The sequence below is a fragment of the Electrophorus electricus genome, chromosome 7, assembly GCF_013358815.1.
Source record: "Electrophorus electricus isolate fEleEle1 chromosome 7, fEleEle1.pri, whole genome shotgun sequence".
Lineage (NCBI taxonomy): Eukaryota > Metazoa > Chordata > Actinopteri > Gymnotiformes > Gymnotidae > Electrophorus > Electrophorus electricus.
The window spans coordinates 10,363,818-10,380,971 of record NC_049541.1 but is presented as its reverse complement, the minus strand read 5'-3'; the positions used below and the strand labels follow the sequence as shown (position 1 = coordinate 10,380,971).

Genomic DNA, 17,154 nt, shown 5'->3' with positions numbered 1-17,154 from the left:
TCAGGTGGGTGACTATACCGTAATGAGGGTGATCAATGGACAATCCGCAGGCCTGGTCTGCAGTCTCCAATTTAGTCCAAACCACTGAAACAATTAGAACTAAACTTTGTGGAAAACTTCTGGGCTGGGAATTTCACATTAATACATTTTTTTTTTTTGTGTGTCAGGGGAAGGACATACATAAATAAAGTTCATATTCCAATTTGAATTCAACTAGCTTTAAAAAGTAACCATATTTAAAAGCCATATTTACAAAAGCTAACATTTTACAAACGACTTGTACAATATTCCCCCTGATTTGTTTGTAGCTATGGTATTGATTATGCGTGTTACTCGTTGAAAGCCTGTGTTCCTCTTAATCACACTTCCATCACTGTTGCCCAAGCATCTGGAGTCAGAATATTCTGCAGTGCAAATTTAATGTATTAAATTTGCAAAGAAAAAAATAATTCACAAGTTTCATAGATGTTTTTACATACATTCTGACCATATATTAAGTGACAAATAAAACAGGTTGCTAGATGTGAATCAAAAAGGGCATCAAATGTTCTGTTTGTTCAGTCCTTATCCTTGGCAGATGTCTACGTCGTTCCTCAGCTTTTAATAAACCAGACCGGATGAGTCTCAGTACATCATGAACGCTCAGGTCCTAAGGAGGAAAGTTTAGGGGAACCTGCTTTCAAGATCCATGCACATGTGACAATGTACACCTGAAGAATAAAAAAAAAAAAAAGACGAGAAAAGTTAACCCTGCTGTTGATTCACTTATAGGGGACATACTCAGTATGACCAAACCTAAGAGTGTTTTATGAATACATTTAACAAGTCTAAATGCTGAACCAAATCTAGTGATTAAATACAAGTTATGGTTTTGTGAGCAAGTAGGACACTTCTTCAGAGCAGCTTGTACCCGACTATTGCACACAATACCTGGTTCTGACTTTGTCAAATACATTTCAATGTGACCTCAGAGAAGGCCTGCCAACTCACATTAAACTAAACACCACATTACTCATTGTCAGGAGGAATTCCCAACTCCTCATCTGTCCATGCTGAGGTATCTGGCCAAGGGAAATGACCCTAAAGGAAAGATCACATGGACAAGCCGTCAACAACGATGGCTAAAACCTTTACAGTAAATAAGTAACCATAGCTGGACTACAGAGCACTGTTTAAAACCTTTTTGCACACTAGTCCTTACATCTTCGGCATATGGCCTGTAAAATTTCAATTGGAAGTGCAATATTAAACTAGCTTTTCCCCAGCTCAAAAGGACAAACTCAGTTCTCTTTATTATAAACTTTTCTTTTTTTTATTATTCTCTACCCAAACCCAATATTAAACCTACAGGCAACTCGGATATGCCAGTGCTACTCGATCCTTTAAATGGCATGAGCTAAAAAGCCCAAAACTTTAACTTACCAGTACGGCATCTAAGTCATGCCACATGTGCCACAGAATCCAGAACCACATGGCCCCGCTGAGCAGCTCTGACTGGAACTTCTGGTTCTTTGTGATCTGGGGTGGCTGCCTGTACTGAGCAACGATGTGGGGTTCACCTCCCCCTGCCCTAGGAAATGACCACCAGGTTCATTGAAAATGAAATTGAAGATAAATGCAGTGCAAATACTTCTGCTGTGGCAGATTTTCTTCATACATGCCAATCTTAGATGATTAAGTTTGTTTATGGATTGTAACAGAATGGTGAAAAGGGTACTGTATAGTTATGGTTGGTGGGTGAATGAAGAATAAAACCCATCTCATCTGTGCTTATAGGTATGAATAGCATAGAACAAGGAAGTTTGTCCTTTGCATCAGTTCACCATATGTGGACATTCGAGTAATATACATAACTTTTTTATTAGTATTATTCTCCTTGAATGTAATCCACAGATATGGACTTAAATTGTGTGGCACATTTTGTTTGTGGATTTTATTTTAAACATTACCAAAAATGTTAGCTATATAGCAAATGGTGAGTCTTATCCAACCACTTACTTTAAGCCCTGCTCTTGGAGAAGACTGATATGTGGCAGCCATATTTTTCATAACGAGCTAAGGAAGTGCTCCAGCTTGTTTCTAGGCCTGTATTTAAAGTGGCGGAAAAAAGCCCATTGGTTTAAGCACAACGGTACTGAGTTATTTCTGGATTTTCAAATGTTATTACACTGAAAGTCCCTTAATAACAGTCGTTTAGATTGAACGTGATCACCTTGACTTAATTGATACATGCAGGCTATACTGTACAAATGTAAAAATATTTTTGATTACCAACTACCCATGTTTCACAAACATTAACACCAATATGTGAGGATTTATTTATTTGCCTAGTTCTGGTGATTGACACACATACGAACAACGCAGACACACTGTCCTTGTCTGATCTACCACTCTCTCTCCATTATTGTCATCAATTGCAAAGAAAAAGACAGGTCTTCCAGCTATTGTGGGTCATTTGCACTCACCATAATGTGATCAACTCAGACACCAATCAGCCTAAGACAAGCGGAACATAGCATGTTGCTAACTTGCTAATGGGCTCCTTCGGCTGAGGGATCCCGGGCAGAACTTGTGAAATTTGGTCCCGTATTATGTTTATTAACATATTTTCCATATGACTGCATGCACCAAACCCTGATGTCCATACCATGAAGGTTCGCTATGAATAACCGTACTGTTACACCCCGTGGCCGCCTGGCAAGTTTAATACATGCATTTTCCAACATGCCATTCTTCCCAGAGTCTTTGTGGCTACTGCTGGTATACGTGTTCCCTCTTGTCTGTGGCTGAGGGCTTTGAGAGAAGAATGAACCATCACCTCCACAGGTGGTGCATAGAATAGGGCTGTGGTGAGTTGCCGACGGAACCAATGTAAGGGTTCCAAAAATACTTGTCAATTTGCATAATGTGCAAACAGGGACCCCACAATGTGGTGCTTTGTAAGCTCTGAAAATTGGTAATGGCTTATCACAGCAGTACGACTGCTACGCATGAACACTTGAAAAGAAAGCAGCACCTTTTTATACGGCAGCAAGACAGCATCATTAATCCTGCTTACTTTTTTCACCACCCAATGATGATATATTAGGACTATCAGCACACAGTTTGTTAGTAGTAGTCACTTAAAATTGATTTTCTAAATGTTGCTTCATTGATCCCACATTAAAAGTAATGTTCATATTTTCTGCTTACTAAAACAGTTGTCCAAGTGTGAAAATGGCCTAAACTAAGGTTTCTGTCTGCTATTAGGTGTCCAAGTTGTTTCATTTAGCATTATTTTCCAGTTCCAGCCATCCACTTTGACAAAGCCACGAGCAATGAAGGATGATGGCGAGTCCAGAAACAGGTGAGAGCCAAGACAGAGGAGATGCTTGTAAACCAAGTGGTTGGGATGCACAAACAAGGTGTGTGGACCCGATGGAAACATGCTGTAGACCGCAAGATTTCCTGGTCTGAGTCCCAGCAAGAGAAACCCTTCAAGATAAAGTTCCATGTCCAGTCTTTACGCGACACTTTACCCAGCTGTGCTAAAGAAGAGGTATGCTGGACACATTCAGTCTGCCACCTAAAGCACTAGGGGAAGGCCGCTGTTGCTGGCACCATGACATGGTTTCTGATGTAATCTTTAGCACTGTCAGAAACAACCTACAACCACTCAGGAAGGCCATTTCATTTGTCCCGGTGGGAGAGAAGCTGAAGTTCCACAGCCGAGTGGTAAAGGGGATGCTCACCAGCACAAACGATTGGCAGCTGAAGGGGAATCTTGGAAGACTGCCCCATTTCCCCTAGAACACTGCAGAGACCTACATGCACCCTGACATTGCTGCCTCATCAGAAACAACAAAAGATTTGATCTTACCATACCTTGGGAGAAGAGAATAAAGGAGGGCATTAAGAGGAAGAAGGCCAAGTATGCACACATGGTGCTGCTAGATGGCGAGCTAGATGCATGGTCAGCTGTAGAGGATTTAGAAGTTATTCACTCTTCAGAGGCTTCAGTCTTCTGGACATTGCAGGAAAGTACAAGAGAACAGCCAATCACAAACACAACAAAGGCAACTGTGAAAGCATCAAGATGGGTCTGGAGTAAGAGAGAAGATCCATAGCAGGCTGCATCAACCTCTGTCAGGTCACCTGGGCAAGACAGACCCAAAACACCCAGTGGCCCCAGGTGCTACTAATGATGTGCTCAAGAGCATTACAGGATTTACAGTTGTGCTCATAAGTTTACATACCCTGGCAGAATTTGTGATTTTTTAAAAATATTTTTTTCAGATAATAATGATAACTTCTTTTATTCATGTTTAGTGGTTGGGTCAAGCCCTTTATTATCAAACAATTGTTTTTGCCCTTTTTTAAAATCATAATGGCAACAGAAACTACCCAAATAACCCTGATCAAAAGTTTACATACCCTGAAACCTTTGGTATGATGACATACACACAGGTTTAAATGGCTACTAAAGGTAACCATCCTCACCTGTGATCTGTTTGCTTGTCAGTGTGTGTGTATAAAAAGAGTCAGTAAGTTACTGGGCTCCTGACAGACCCCTGCACGAGACATGGGGAAAGCAAAATTATCAAAAGGATCTGCATCAGATAGTTAACTTAATAAAACAAGAAAATTATATAAAAAGATATCCAAGGAATTGAGAATGCCAATCAGCAGTGTTCAAACTATTTAAGAAGGGGAAAATGAGGGATTCTGTTGAAACCAAGGCAAGGTCAGGTAGACCAACAAAAATTTCAGCTATAACTGCAAGGAAAATCATTCAGGATGCAAAGAAAAACCTGCAAATAACGTCAGCTGACATACAAGACTCCGGAAAAAAAAAAGTGGTGTGGCTGTTTCAAGATGCACAATAAGGAGGCACTTGAAGAAAAATGGGCTGCATGGTCGAGTCGTCAGAAGAAAGCCCTCACTACACCAATGCCACAAAGCAGCCCACTTACAATATGCCAAACAGATTTGTGAGCTACACAGGCACAGGGAACTTGGTTAAAATTGATGGCAGGATGAATGCAGCATTTTATCAGAAAATACTGGAGGAAAATTTGCACTCATCAGCTCGGAAGCTACGCATGGCATGCACTTGGATGTTCCAACATGACAATGATCCAAAACACAAGGCCAAGTCAACCAAAAGTCAACCAGTCTCCTGACCTCAATATCATTGAGCCACTTTGGGGATATCTCAAACATGCAGTTCATGCAAGACAGCCCAAGAGTTTACAAGAACTGGAGGCATTTTGCCAAGACGAATGGGCAGCTTTACCATTTGGGAAAGTAAAGTGCCTCATCCACAACTACCACAAAAGACTTCAAGCTGGCATTGATGTTAAAGGAGGCAATACACGGTATTAAGGACTAGGGTATGTGAACATTATCAGGGTAATTTCTGTTCTCATTATGATTTTAAAAATGGCAAAAAATTGATAATAAATGGCTTGACCAAACCACTAAACATGAATAAAAGAAAAGTTGTATTATTATTCTCTGAAAAAATCTCTCTTAAAAACCCCCAAATTCTGCCAGGCTATGTAAACTTATGAGCACAACTGTATGTATGTAAAAACTAAAAAGATGGCATGATACCCAATTTGTTTCTGTACTGATCAGATACCGATATCTTGCATTTGACTTTTGCTCAATATAAATCCAATATTTGTTTTCACTTCAAACAATGTGGAGCTGAGCTTTAGTTGATGGGTGAAACCTTAGATTGTTGTGTAATTTTTTTCCCCCCCCTCTTTCTGGGAGATGCATTATTTATGCATATACCATGCAGGGATATGACAAATATAAATAAATTATTTAAAGCAAATGATTTTTTTTTCCCCCCTTTCACTGCCATACAAAGCGAGATCATCTTTATCGCCTTAGCCTTCATCTGCTCAGTTGAACTGGACTCGCCTACGCACACACACGTGGTGCACTGTTGCAAAGTACTGTTGTGCTATTTTCAGACTGGACCGTGATGGAATCGTTCAGATCAGTTTCCATGAAGATTTGTGTCCCGATATCCAGTCCAGCATTTTTTGCTGATATTTGCCCATTTCTGATAAATAGCATTGTTTTGGTGTCATCTCTAGTATAAAACAATTTGCAATATATTTCTTGTTTTGATAAAATTCACAAACAAAATAAATATTTTAACTGAAACAAAATTAACACCACAACCCTTAAGAGCAAAAACAAGACAAGATATTACAGGTCATGCTAGCTTTTCTAGATGTTCACAGGATCATGTTTTTTAAAATGTAAAATTATATAACCCAAGCGGAAAACATGTATTGTTCATCCCTATTAATGCAGCTGTCAGCAATTAAGTCCCCACCTCAAAAAACAGACATATTTGTATACGTCCATCCCATGTAGCACGGTCTGCAGATCTGTGACCACTGGAGCACTTAAACCATCTTTACTATTCCCATAATATTTAGCTACATTTAATCACCAATAGTGAAAATTTCAAGAAAAGGCAGGAGAGAACCCTACATAACCCTCAGTTATGCATGCTGGTTGATGTGTATGTAAACATAAAAGTTGCAACAGAATGTGTTTCCAGCTAGTCACTAGCTAGCCATCATAAATCAGGTGACAGGAATCCAATACTTTATAACCAGGCCCAGCAGGCAACAGACCTTTGGGCTAATATAACTTTAAACAATTTAGCTTTTTTAATAAAAATTGACCTCACACCTATATCATGTTTATTTTCAGCCAGTTATGGTGGTAACTAGTATGATATACATGGTACAGATTACTATTAAATTACTGCGTGTGGGGTGGCTCTCCACCTAGCACATCTTTTTCTTTGATAGTTACTTGTACTTTTACTTGGGTATGGAAATTATGTATTCCACTGCAACCAGTGATCACCAGAGAAGAAGTTAAGAGCGAGATAGTACACTGCTACTGATATAACTAGTGCCAATAACCAATCAATTGATCAATCAATCCATCCATCCATTTATCTATCACTATAATACATAGAACAATTTAGCGAATTTGAGCTAGCCAGCCAGTTAGCTACCTAACTATGTTAGCTAGCTCATATCTCAGTAGCGAGTTAGACTTTAAACACAACGCTTACTTTGATGTTCGTGATTACGTGGAGAATATCTATATAAAATGTCTCTTATTTACACAGTTAGTATATTAAATAAACCAAATATAATGCTAAACTAGCTATGCAGCTGTGTAACATGTAGCCTAGCATTAACCTGGATGTTAATCATCATCCCAAACTAACCAGCTAGCCTGCGGTGCCATCCCTGTGGCAACAGCTACTGAATACTTACTTTCGGACGAAAACCTGGCTGGGTCTGCGTCTAAGGAACTGGACTCCAGCTCGGAAGATGCCCACTCTCCTCCCAATGGACGACATTGTTAATAAAGCGCACTGTCCGACAGCTTGGAAACAGTTTTATCGCGAATGTCACCTTTCCAGCGCCCCACCTACCAGTAAGGCGCACTGCGATTGATCACAACTGTACACCCTCATTGGCTTCGTGTACTGCGATTGGTCACAACTGTACACCCTCATTGGCTTCGTGTACTGCGATTGGTCACAACTGTATACCCACGTTGGTTTCATGTACTGCGACTGGTTACAACTGTGCACCATTGTTGGCGTCGTGTACTGTGATTGGTCGCAGCTGTACACCTCGACGGCTTCGTGTAGAGGGCGACAGAGACTGCGTGTGTGGGGTCGGCGCCATGTACACGGGGCCTACTTCGGTTTATAGATTATAGATAGATTAAGTGTGAAACCTTATTGTTCTCTTTCTCTCTCTCACACACACACACACACAATATATATATATATATATATATATATATATATATATATATATATACACACACATACATATATACACACACACACGTAAGGCTTCTGGCATTTATTTTATAAACATTTACATCCTTCTAGTGTGTAGTGACAATTGTTAATCCCTGTCAGGATATTTTATAATCCAAGCTTTTATTTGGCAGCCCTCGTAGGGTTATAAATATACTGCAAGTCATTGAATCAGTCAGACATAATTTAAGATATCAGGTTGTAGTGCCTGAGTAGTGTTGTAACTTAGCCATGACAAATACTTTTTTGTATCTCCACTTGTGCTGTGACTTGTAAAGTTTTATTCAGTAAGATCTTCTAGAAGAAACTATTTACAACAGGAGTGGTGGTAACACGATTTAATGCCTCTCGAAACTGATATATGAAGACATTAAATAGGTAAACTAACACCACTAAAATTAACAATACCCATACAAGTGCCTATAAAATATACGGTGAGGGTAATTTGTTTATACTGAAAAAGCTCCAATACGCCATTTAATCACACCGAGAGCGTACAACAGAGCGACAACATGGCGGCCATGAAACAGCAGTCAATGTCGCAGGACTTATAACTGACAGTTCAGTCAGGGGTCCCATTAAACGCTGCAGTTGGCATATTTAAAATTCGCATTTGGTTCCTTTAACAAACGAGTAACAAAATGCATAACAGCGGGGGAAAATGAAGCAAACATTTAAATACCAAAACAGGAAATTCCCTCCCTCTGCGCATTTCCTTGTAGAACTCATTTTAGCCAAGCTCTCCTACGTCGGACACTGTCGACGTTTATCCAAAATTTAAAAAAACAAACAAACAAACAAAAAACTAAACGTCAAATTCCAAACCCTAGTTTCCAGTCAATCTACTATGAATCATCAGAATTTGAGATTTCGTGATAAAGGCTGGAGACTATATTTGAGGGATAGGAGAGTCACAAGTCAGACAGCAGCATTCTGGCTTTATAGCTTCAGTGAACACCGCACTTTTCACCAGCGACAATCCCAACACCTCTAAACGCGTCTAAAAACCCAAGACCCTCATCCTAAATTAGAACGCTATAATTCGCATGGCATAGATAATCTACGCCACCTGGAAAGTATGATAAGATAATAACCCCACGAAGTAGCCGCATGTGTGGGACACCTGCCCAGTGACGCAAGGACCAGGGGCCGCCCACTTCCCCGCAGACGGAAGAGCGCAGCAAAGGACGAGGCTGTGAAGCTCTTTTCTGTCCAAAAACAATGGATTTTTGTTTTACCTACTTCGATAAATCCCATCTTTAAACGCATAGTAATGCTAAATATACAAAGAAAAAAGTGCGTTCATAAGGGAAATAAAACGTTGTCACGTAGTGAGCGTAATTCGTTTAAAGGGCGTCGGATCTCCGGGTGCGCCTCTCGCCCCTCACAGCTCAGAGCCCACCCACGCGGCACTCGGATGATGTCACCAACAGCCAACCAGGTCCGGGAACGCAGGACGGCGGGAGCGCTATTGGTCAAGGGCAATGTCATTCAAACTACTGAAGCGGCACTGGGTGGGGTAAACGCGAAGAACGTCGCCATTTTTTTTATCCTGCGAAATAAACAAAGAAGCTTATCGACGTTGATAGTATACCCTGGCTTCCAGCTCTGCTTTGATCTTGGTCGTCTCAGTGTCCGGCTACCTCAACGTCCGCAGCTTAAAATGTTGAAAATGTAATTTGATCGAAGAAAATAAATCCTGCGCGAAAGCACGACATAATTGTCATTTTTTATTTTTTCCCTTAGAAAAAACGTAGGAACTTCTTTGTACTGCTTTGATCACAAGCGGCTTGGTCAAAATTGCCTGCTTCGCCTCGCTATTTCACCTTCAGCGCTTGCGTACGCTTTACTCCTTCAAGTGAAGGCTAATAGTCACAGCTTTATACCGCGAACTGCGCATGCGCAAGGGGATGCGGTTTGGCTGTGTTTAGGTGTGGGGGAGGGTAGCTGTTTGGGTTGAGACAGTCTGCTTCAAACCTGGAGTTTAATGCAACAGCAGAAAATTTGTTTCAATGCAAACTTGAGAAAGGGACAAAATATTTTTCAGTTAGTAACTTTCGATGTAAAGACGACTCTCTTAACCTAGACAGAACAGGAAATAAGATCAAGCCTAAACATTTTAGTGAAATAATGTAACTTGCATTTCTACAGATAAAGGTATTCTTAACTGTTAAGTACTGAATACCAGCAACCTTTAGCTCAGTAGAACACTGCGCCTGTATAAGGGATTACATAATAAGATTTGCTTCCTACTCGGGTCTTATAGGTGCTCAATTCATCCCGGGGCCATGGCTCAGAAACATTCTTACCATCATGCCATCTTGCATAGTAAAAACATGCCGCGTCTATATAAACTATTTGAGAAATAAATGTTAAGACAACAAAAAAGGAAACGGGCATTCTGAATTTCAACTTCCTCTTCATTAAGACATAAAGAGGTAACTTTCACTAACAGAATGAGTGACATTTCATGAAAAATCTATAAGGAGACAAAACTAGTACTGTGGCAATTTCCTTTCATTTAATCAGATTTAAGTAGAATCTCATGCTACACACCCACAGGCTACTGAATACAAAGCCGAGTGACACTCATGGTTGTACATTAAATTTAATGAAATATGTGGGGTTTCACTTGGTGTTTCATATTTTAAATATCTGAATACCGCTTTTAAAAAATTTCCCCTCTGCAAAATTTCCAGTTTCCGCAGCATTCGTTTTAACATGAAGTCCCAAGTTGTCATTAAGTGTACAAGGGAATAAACTAATATCATTAACGTGAAGGATACAGAGCTTCAGAATTAACCGGTAAATACACAAAGACAGCGGTGTATTGTGCATTGTATCCAAATTATTTAGCGGTTTGAATATTCAAGACTATGTTCGAGCCTGTAGTACCAAAAAATAGATCAGTCTACGGATTAGAACAAAAAGAAAACCATTTTCTTTTTCCAGGACAAGCCAATGAGAGAGACACACACTGTATATGGAGTGAGGAACCTAGCATACTACTACGCGTAGACTGGAAGAAAACACGCTTTACCGCGGATGAACCCTCCTCCCCGGAGCCCCTGGGATTGCGCGCTGGAAACCCCGCGGAACCTATGGGCGGGGCGTGCGATGACGGGAGAAGGGGGGGTCGTGGGGGAGGCGGGGCTACGGCAGTTCTGCCAGGGCCGCCATTTTTGCACAGGGAAAAGAGACAGGATTGAAGGGATCCAGTTTCTAACTGTCGGCATAGGCAGGGGAAATTAAGAGGGTCAAAACTGACCAAAACTACGCGCCGAGTTTGTAAAACTGTGGGTATAATAGGTTTAAATAAGAGAGCACCCGTAACGGTGGCGGTGTTAGTTTTAGCGTTTTCAAAATCTTCTTTATACATCCGCAGTGGAGACCGAAGAGTATTGTTTTGGTTGTGTGGAAGAACGGGTGGCGGGGGTCTCACCCGTGTCCCCTGTACCTCCATCCACAGCTATTACAGTGGACATTAAAGGTGAGTGTTTCATCAGGTCATACAGCTATCCATGTGCTGCCCCGGAATCGTGGTTTGATCACAGTAGCTCGTCACGTTACAGCATATCTCGTTGGCTAACGTTCACTGACTTGCTTGAAGTGGCTAAGTCTCATGGCTGTGTGGATGCTGCTAGGTTAGCTGGCTGGGATAATAATGAGGTTAGTTACTTTTAGATGTGTAAGTTATTCCTAGTTGTGGTGAACGACCTTATTTCGTGGCATAAATACCTCTCATTCGTGTTTTTTGGGGGCTGGTGAGAATGGCAGCTAGCCAGTGGTGTCAGAGCGCACTTAATTTAGCAGTCGTCGGTGCGGCTAACACTAACACTATCTAGCTTGCTGGCTAGTTCGTAAGCCTTGGACACAGACACTCTGTAACAGACCACTTATAGCAACCGAGAAACTCCTCTTGTCTATTCGTGCTGTTTGCTGGAAAAGTGAATGTCAACACGGCCAGGTACACTCGTTTGGAAAAGTAACGGAAATGCATTCGTAACCGTGTCTCGTAGCTATGGCTAAACCTAGCAACAACCCCCAAGTCCCAGCTAGGTTAGCTAGCCACACGAAGCGCTGACAGTCCCGGGGCAAGGTAGCCAAATAAGAACAGAGGCTTCCCTATTTCGTGTAGGAAAGGACGGCTCGGTGGATGTTTCGGTGCTCTTATAAACTCCATGTGTTTCAAAAACGTCTTGTTTGGACGCAGACCACCGTGTTTCTTATCACAATGGGAGACGCGTCTTTGCTGTCTCGTTTCAAAGGCAGGCTGTGTTTACAAGTATTTTAGATGGCCGGATACATTAGTAATGCAGACACGACAGCGGGGACCTAGGCTTAAAGTGTAAAACAGGCCAGCCGAGCTCGCTGGGGCACCGACCAACAACGGGGCTTTTGTTTACTACGATCGTCAGCCCGGATTATTAGAACTATCCGCAAACCAGGCATATGCTGTACATTTACCCACGGGGAGGAAAAGGTTCATACTTTTTAAAAAATTCATCACGCAGGCTGTAAATATTTCTGATCTTTAACCCAAACCAAGAGTCGTCCTCCGCTACTCCTTGAGCTTTATAACATGGTCATGTCAAGCGCAAGAAGCCGTTTTGCTTTGTAGCCGCATTAACGTGATTTCTCAGATGTCTAAGTGTCTGGTAATGGCTAAGCTAGCTGGCTGTGTGATTGTGAGGTGCTGCAAACGTGGGGGAGGGGGCAGGCTCCAACACCAGTAGCCGAAGAGCTAGTTTAGCTTTGAAAGCCAGTCAACACCACCAACTGCGCAATGCTTTACCCAGTACACTGTATTCCCGAATTCAACACAACGCAACATGTATGCCAGCAACAAAGCGAATAAGTGTCGAAAATACACTAGCTTAAATACTTTTAGAGCAGAAGATAACGTCGGCAACCCGGTCCGTAAATTCCGTCTGCGTATTAACTTTAGCTGGTTAGCTTAGCCGTGGATCCCCCTGCCGTCGCACACTAGCTAGCGGAGTAGTTAGCCCAGTTTCATTTGAGTGCCCCCCCCCCCCCCTCCTCCTCCAAAAGCTAGTAATATCGAAAATAATATTCTGCTTGGACGACAGCCTTGATATTTGTCGGAATTTGCCAGTAAGCTCGTGTTGTTTGAATGCTGGACAGCTAACAACAAACGGCTAGCCAGCTAAATTTTTTTTGTTAGCTAGAGCTGACTAGCTGTCGTCGTCAGCAAGCTCTGCTAACTCGCCAAATAGCGCCGAAACAACGTCTATCCTGCATAAGTAATTTAGTGACAAATTTATACTTAAGGAAGCAAAATTGAAATGTGCGACGGGCTGTTGGCTGGGCTATTTTCCTCCGATTTCAAGGACTCCCCCCGACCAAAAGGCTTTCCTTGCCGTCCTTAGTGAACGCGTTATGAAAATGGCGGAGCTAGAAGTGATGGCTAATGTGGTCATCCCTCCACACCCCTGTGTCGCCCGGGCTGACTGCAGCGCCAACACACTCACGGACACGCAAGTGCACAACATGCTCCGCTGCGAGAAGCCGCAACACAACCCCTCCAATATTGGGGAATATTTTACTTATATATTTTACGTGGTTCACCTAGTGAGTAGCTTGGCTCGTTCACTGATGACTGCTCTCAAACAACGTGCTAACAGTAATTCCGGACCTTTGGGAGGGGGGAAATCGCTTTGAGCGAATTCACCGAGTAAAAAAAAATAATTTATATATATATATATATATATATATATAAGTTTGATCATTTTCATTCAAACTATATCGGCGGTTCATGGTGTTTAGAGAAGCAATATCTTTTTTTTTCTTTTTTTTAAGGCCCGTATTTTTGATTGACACTAGCAATATTTAATTTCGTGGATAACAAAAATGCAGTTGTGACTATAGGTTGGTCTGTTTGAACGTGCTGAACTGTGAGCTGTCATTGGCAGATTCTCATATGGCTGAGCTACATAAAAGCATAAATATGCAGCACTTTGTGAGAAGAACAATAGGGGATTTATTGTGGCCTCCATCATTTTGCCCTCACTCATGCTTTGTCATTCACCACAGCTCAAAATCCTATCTAAAATCAACCAATCTTTTTTTTTTATATATACATTTAAAAAAGCGACACTCCAGTTAAAAATTATTGTTCATGTAATGGGTAGCTGTGCCTGCTAGCATTCTTTTGTCAGGTGTAATTTAGTGTGTGCAGGGAAATTACACAGTTATAAGGTTGACAAATGAATAAACAGGATATGAGACTTTAAGAGCTTTAAAATGACACTCATTCTCACTCTCTTGTAAAACTACTTAACCGTTATTTATTGAACTTGGTTTTGACAGCCCCTGTCCACATAAGTGATACATTTTACTGCAGCACTGGGAGGTGGGGAAGAACCAAATGGCCAGGTGTGGGTCCTGTTTATCTTGTGATCTTCTATCATGGTCTTTCTCTGAGTGGCAGGAAGATGTATACACACATCCGAAAGAATGCATTTATTTGTTTGAATGGTGTGATGGAGTGAACACAGCATGATGTTGCAGAAAGGTCATCCTGGGCTTTCTTGTAAGGCTGGGTGTTTGGGCTTGTGGGTGCATGTCTGCAGAGACCTCTTTCACCTATAACCCACTGACTCTGGCTCCCAGTTCTGGCAATCCCATGTACTGCATTTTTTTTCCTAAGTTTTTCTTTACTCTGAACCTGGAGTGTTTGAGGTGCCAACACTAAAACGGGCAACCGAGACAATTGTTTAAAGCACATAAAACTCTGCCTATACAACGAGGATATTTATTGATTTAGTTCTCATCCGTCTGTGTCTTTAAATCCAAGGTCACAAAAAGAAAGGCTTCGTCCTGATATATAATTAACTATTAAAATGATTTCAGCTGGCCTATAATTATACTGATGGGAGTGAAGACCAGGCCTCACTATCTCTTGGAAATGAGCCTTAGTACCTTTTCTTTGTGCTGCTTCTCATGTATGGGTGTAGAGGTACTGAAGTGGTCAATCAAGCAGCTTTAATCTGGTCTTATTTCTTCTTTGACATTGACAAAGACCCTGTAACGCCCCCTCTCCCCAAACAACGCACACAAATACCCTAACTCTAAATTCACTTGCACAGGATTGCAATTGGACTTTGGAATGTATATTCTAACCAGAGGTGATTTGCTGGCTTATTCAGAACTTTGTCTCCAACTGAGTCAGAAAAGTAGCCCAGGTGTGGCATGTCATGAAAGAAGGAACCTGTAAAGTTGAACATCACATGCCCAATATAGTGCAGCAGCATACTGTCTCTGTTGACCCGGAAACCATCAAAGTCTCTCTCTATACCCCCCTTACTCTCTCTGTCTTTGAGTCTCCCTATTCTTGATTGATTTTACTTTCTTTTTGCTCTCTTGTTAAGCTTGTCCAAAGCAAATATGCAGGTCAATTTAATAGACTTATCTTCAAAGGTTTTTTTTAATTTAAATGTTTTAAACATGGCATTAATGCACATGGTTTTGGTGTCCAATTGAAGTTAGCATGTGCATGCACCTATTCCCTATCACAACACATTTTGCTTTACTGGATGGGGTTTAGTTATTTAGTTTAATGAAAAATTATTAAAAATTGTTATAGCTTAAGCGTTTCACTGTTACCAAAAGAATGCAGCTTGTGATGAAACATACATAGTGTGTGCAGTAGCTTGATAATGCTTACTTCCTGGCAGAGGAGGAGGGCCAAATGAGTGGGTGCATGGTGGCGTGACATCATCAGAAGCCATTGAAGGTGTGTGAATATGGCATTTCAGTTATGCAGGAGTCCCTGTTTTGCTCAACATAGGCCCTCATACACAGGCTACTAGCACTGTGCAATTAGTCATATAATAATCATTATCGCAGGTTGTTATTGCAGTCTGCCATATGCCGAAGGCAACGTTTGGCTCAGTGCATTGTACTTACTTGTAACCCATCAGCAGTGCAGTTAAGTGTTCTTTGTTATGTGGGGGAACATTGTTAATGGGGGGGACTTTTCACCTGAGTAAGTGCATGTCTCATTCATAAGCTTAGCATGGGAAGGGAGAGTGCAAAGGCAGGCTTTGTGCTCCTCCAGCACTGGGTTTGAGCACTGCTTGCTCAAGGGCAGAGTAGTAGTGATCAAGGGGCATGAGGACCATTCACCTACTGGTGCAAGGCCCTTTTAGAAGTGGGGGTGGGTTTGAATAAAGCCCACAGGCCTATTTCAAATCAGTATTCACTGAGCTGTATGCCAGGGTACAGTGATTTCCTCTAATTGTCTATTATAAATCAGTACCTAAACCTTTGTAGCTTTGTAGTTTAATTTATGTTACTGAAGTCAGTGGATTAATTAGCCTGCTTGTATGTGTTGAGCTATAATATATTGAGTGTCTTTACCATGGATATAATTTGTTAATGTCTCAAACGTTGTTGGTGTGGACAAGATGTGATTCCTGGTATTTTGCAATGATACATAAGTCACAGTGCTTCTTATTGTGAGCTGATAAATGTGTGTATGTACAAACATTTTGGAAGGATTCTATATACAGTTTCCAATAAAAATAATAGGTATTCAGTTGGTATGACATGCAGTTTGATATACAGAGTAAATGCTGTTGTGTCAAATGGAAGTTAATAACTGTTAAATATCATTTGGAAAAGTGCATGTGCTTACAGAAAAGTGATTCCTGCAGTGGAGAATGGGGAGCACCACACCATTGAATCCTTTCAGATGTACGAAAACACTGATCAGGTTATATCAGCCTTTCCTTGGTGTGAATGTTGGTTGTGTTTTTTTTTTTCTTTTTTTTAAATATAAAAGCTTAGTCTGTCTCCGGGGATATTGAGGAGGTCTTTCTAGTTTATAATACGAAACCTGAAAAGACTGCTGGTAACCTTATTACAATCAAAGATTGTAAACTTGATTTGCACAGCTATATATGGTACAAAGTATATTAACTTTCCTTCAAAAACGAAACAGAGCCATGCTTTAATCCGGTAATTGTACTTAAGCCTTTCCCGTCATCAGATTGGTAAATCTCTCACAGTGGCGTTATTGACTAGTCAGCATTGTTAGATCCTGGATGGGTTGTCAGAGCCTTTGACCGAGTTGTGACAATTTGGCAGAAATGGGGCACAGGATTAGGAGTTGCTATATTCAATGGGGGGCGTGAACTTTAAAAGGCAGATCCTGTCAATTCAATTCACTTCTGAGTGGAACAATGTCATGCTAAATATTGTGGTGGTGATAATCTAACAGTAAGTTTGGTCTGGCAGTATTAAATCAAACCAGTATTATGTGTATG

At 41.1% G+C, this 17,154-nt stretch overlaps 2 protein-coding genes across 3 annotated transcripts in view; one reads left to right on the top strand and one right to left on the bottom strand.

Annotated features, from left to right (window-relative positions):
- Window positions 1–400: 400 nt before the first annotated feature.
- ndufb2 (NADH:ubiquinone oxidoreductase subunit B2) lies at window positions 401–7,472 on the bottom strand. The gene is made up of 4 exons (XM_026997348.2): window positions 7,305–7,472; window positions 1,423–1,570; window positions 991–1,080; window positions 401–710 (listed from the first exon to the last, which is right to left on the bottom strand). The coding sequence occupies exons 1-3, from the start codon at window positions 7,388–7,390 to the stop codon at window positions 1,009–1,011; spliced, it is 306 nt and encodes a 101-aa protein (XP_026853149.1). The 5' UTR covers window positions 7,391–7,472; the 3' UTR covers window positions 401–710; window positions 991–1,008.
- A 3,568-nt stretch (window positions 7,473–11,040) lies between these two features.
- kmt2e (lysine (K)-specific methyltransferase 2E) overlaps window positions 11,041–17,154 on the top strand; it is a 35,023-nt gene continuing 28,909 nt past the window's right edge. For both annotated transcript variants that reach the window (XM_035527875.1, XM_026997441.2), the window contains exon 1: window positions 11,041–11,354. The gene's annotated coding sequence lies outside the window, so the exon portion shown is untranslated. The remainder of the gene's footprint in view (window positions 11,355–17,154) is intronic.

What these genes read in the sequence shown, in the direction of transcription:
- ndufb2 (XM_026997348.2), bottom strand. Translation starts at nt 7,390, where the DNA reads ATGTCGTCCATTGGGAGGAGAGTGGGCATCTTCCGAGCTGGAGTCCAG. An exon ending in AGCCAGGTTTTCGTCCGAAA is followed by an intron (nt 1,571 to 7,304) that starts GTAAGTATTCAG and finishes GTCATTTCCTAG; the next exon opens with GGCAGGGGGAGGTGAACCCC. An exon ending in ATGACTTAGATGCCGTACTG is followed by an intron (nt 1,081 to 1,422) that starts GTAAGTTAAAGT and finishes TCTTTCCTTTAG; the next exon opens with GGTCATTTCCCTTGGCCAGA.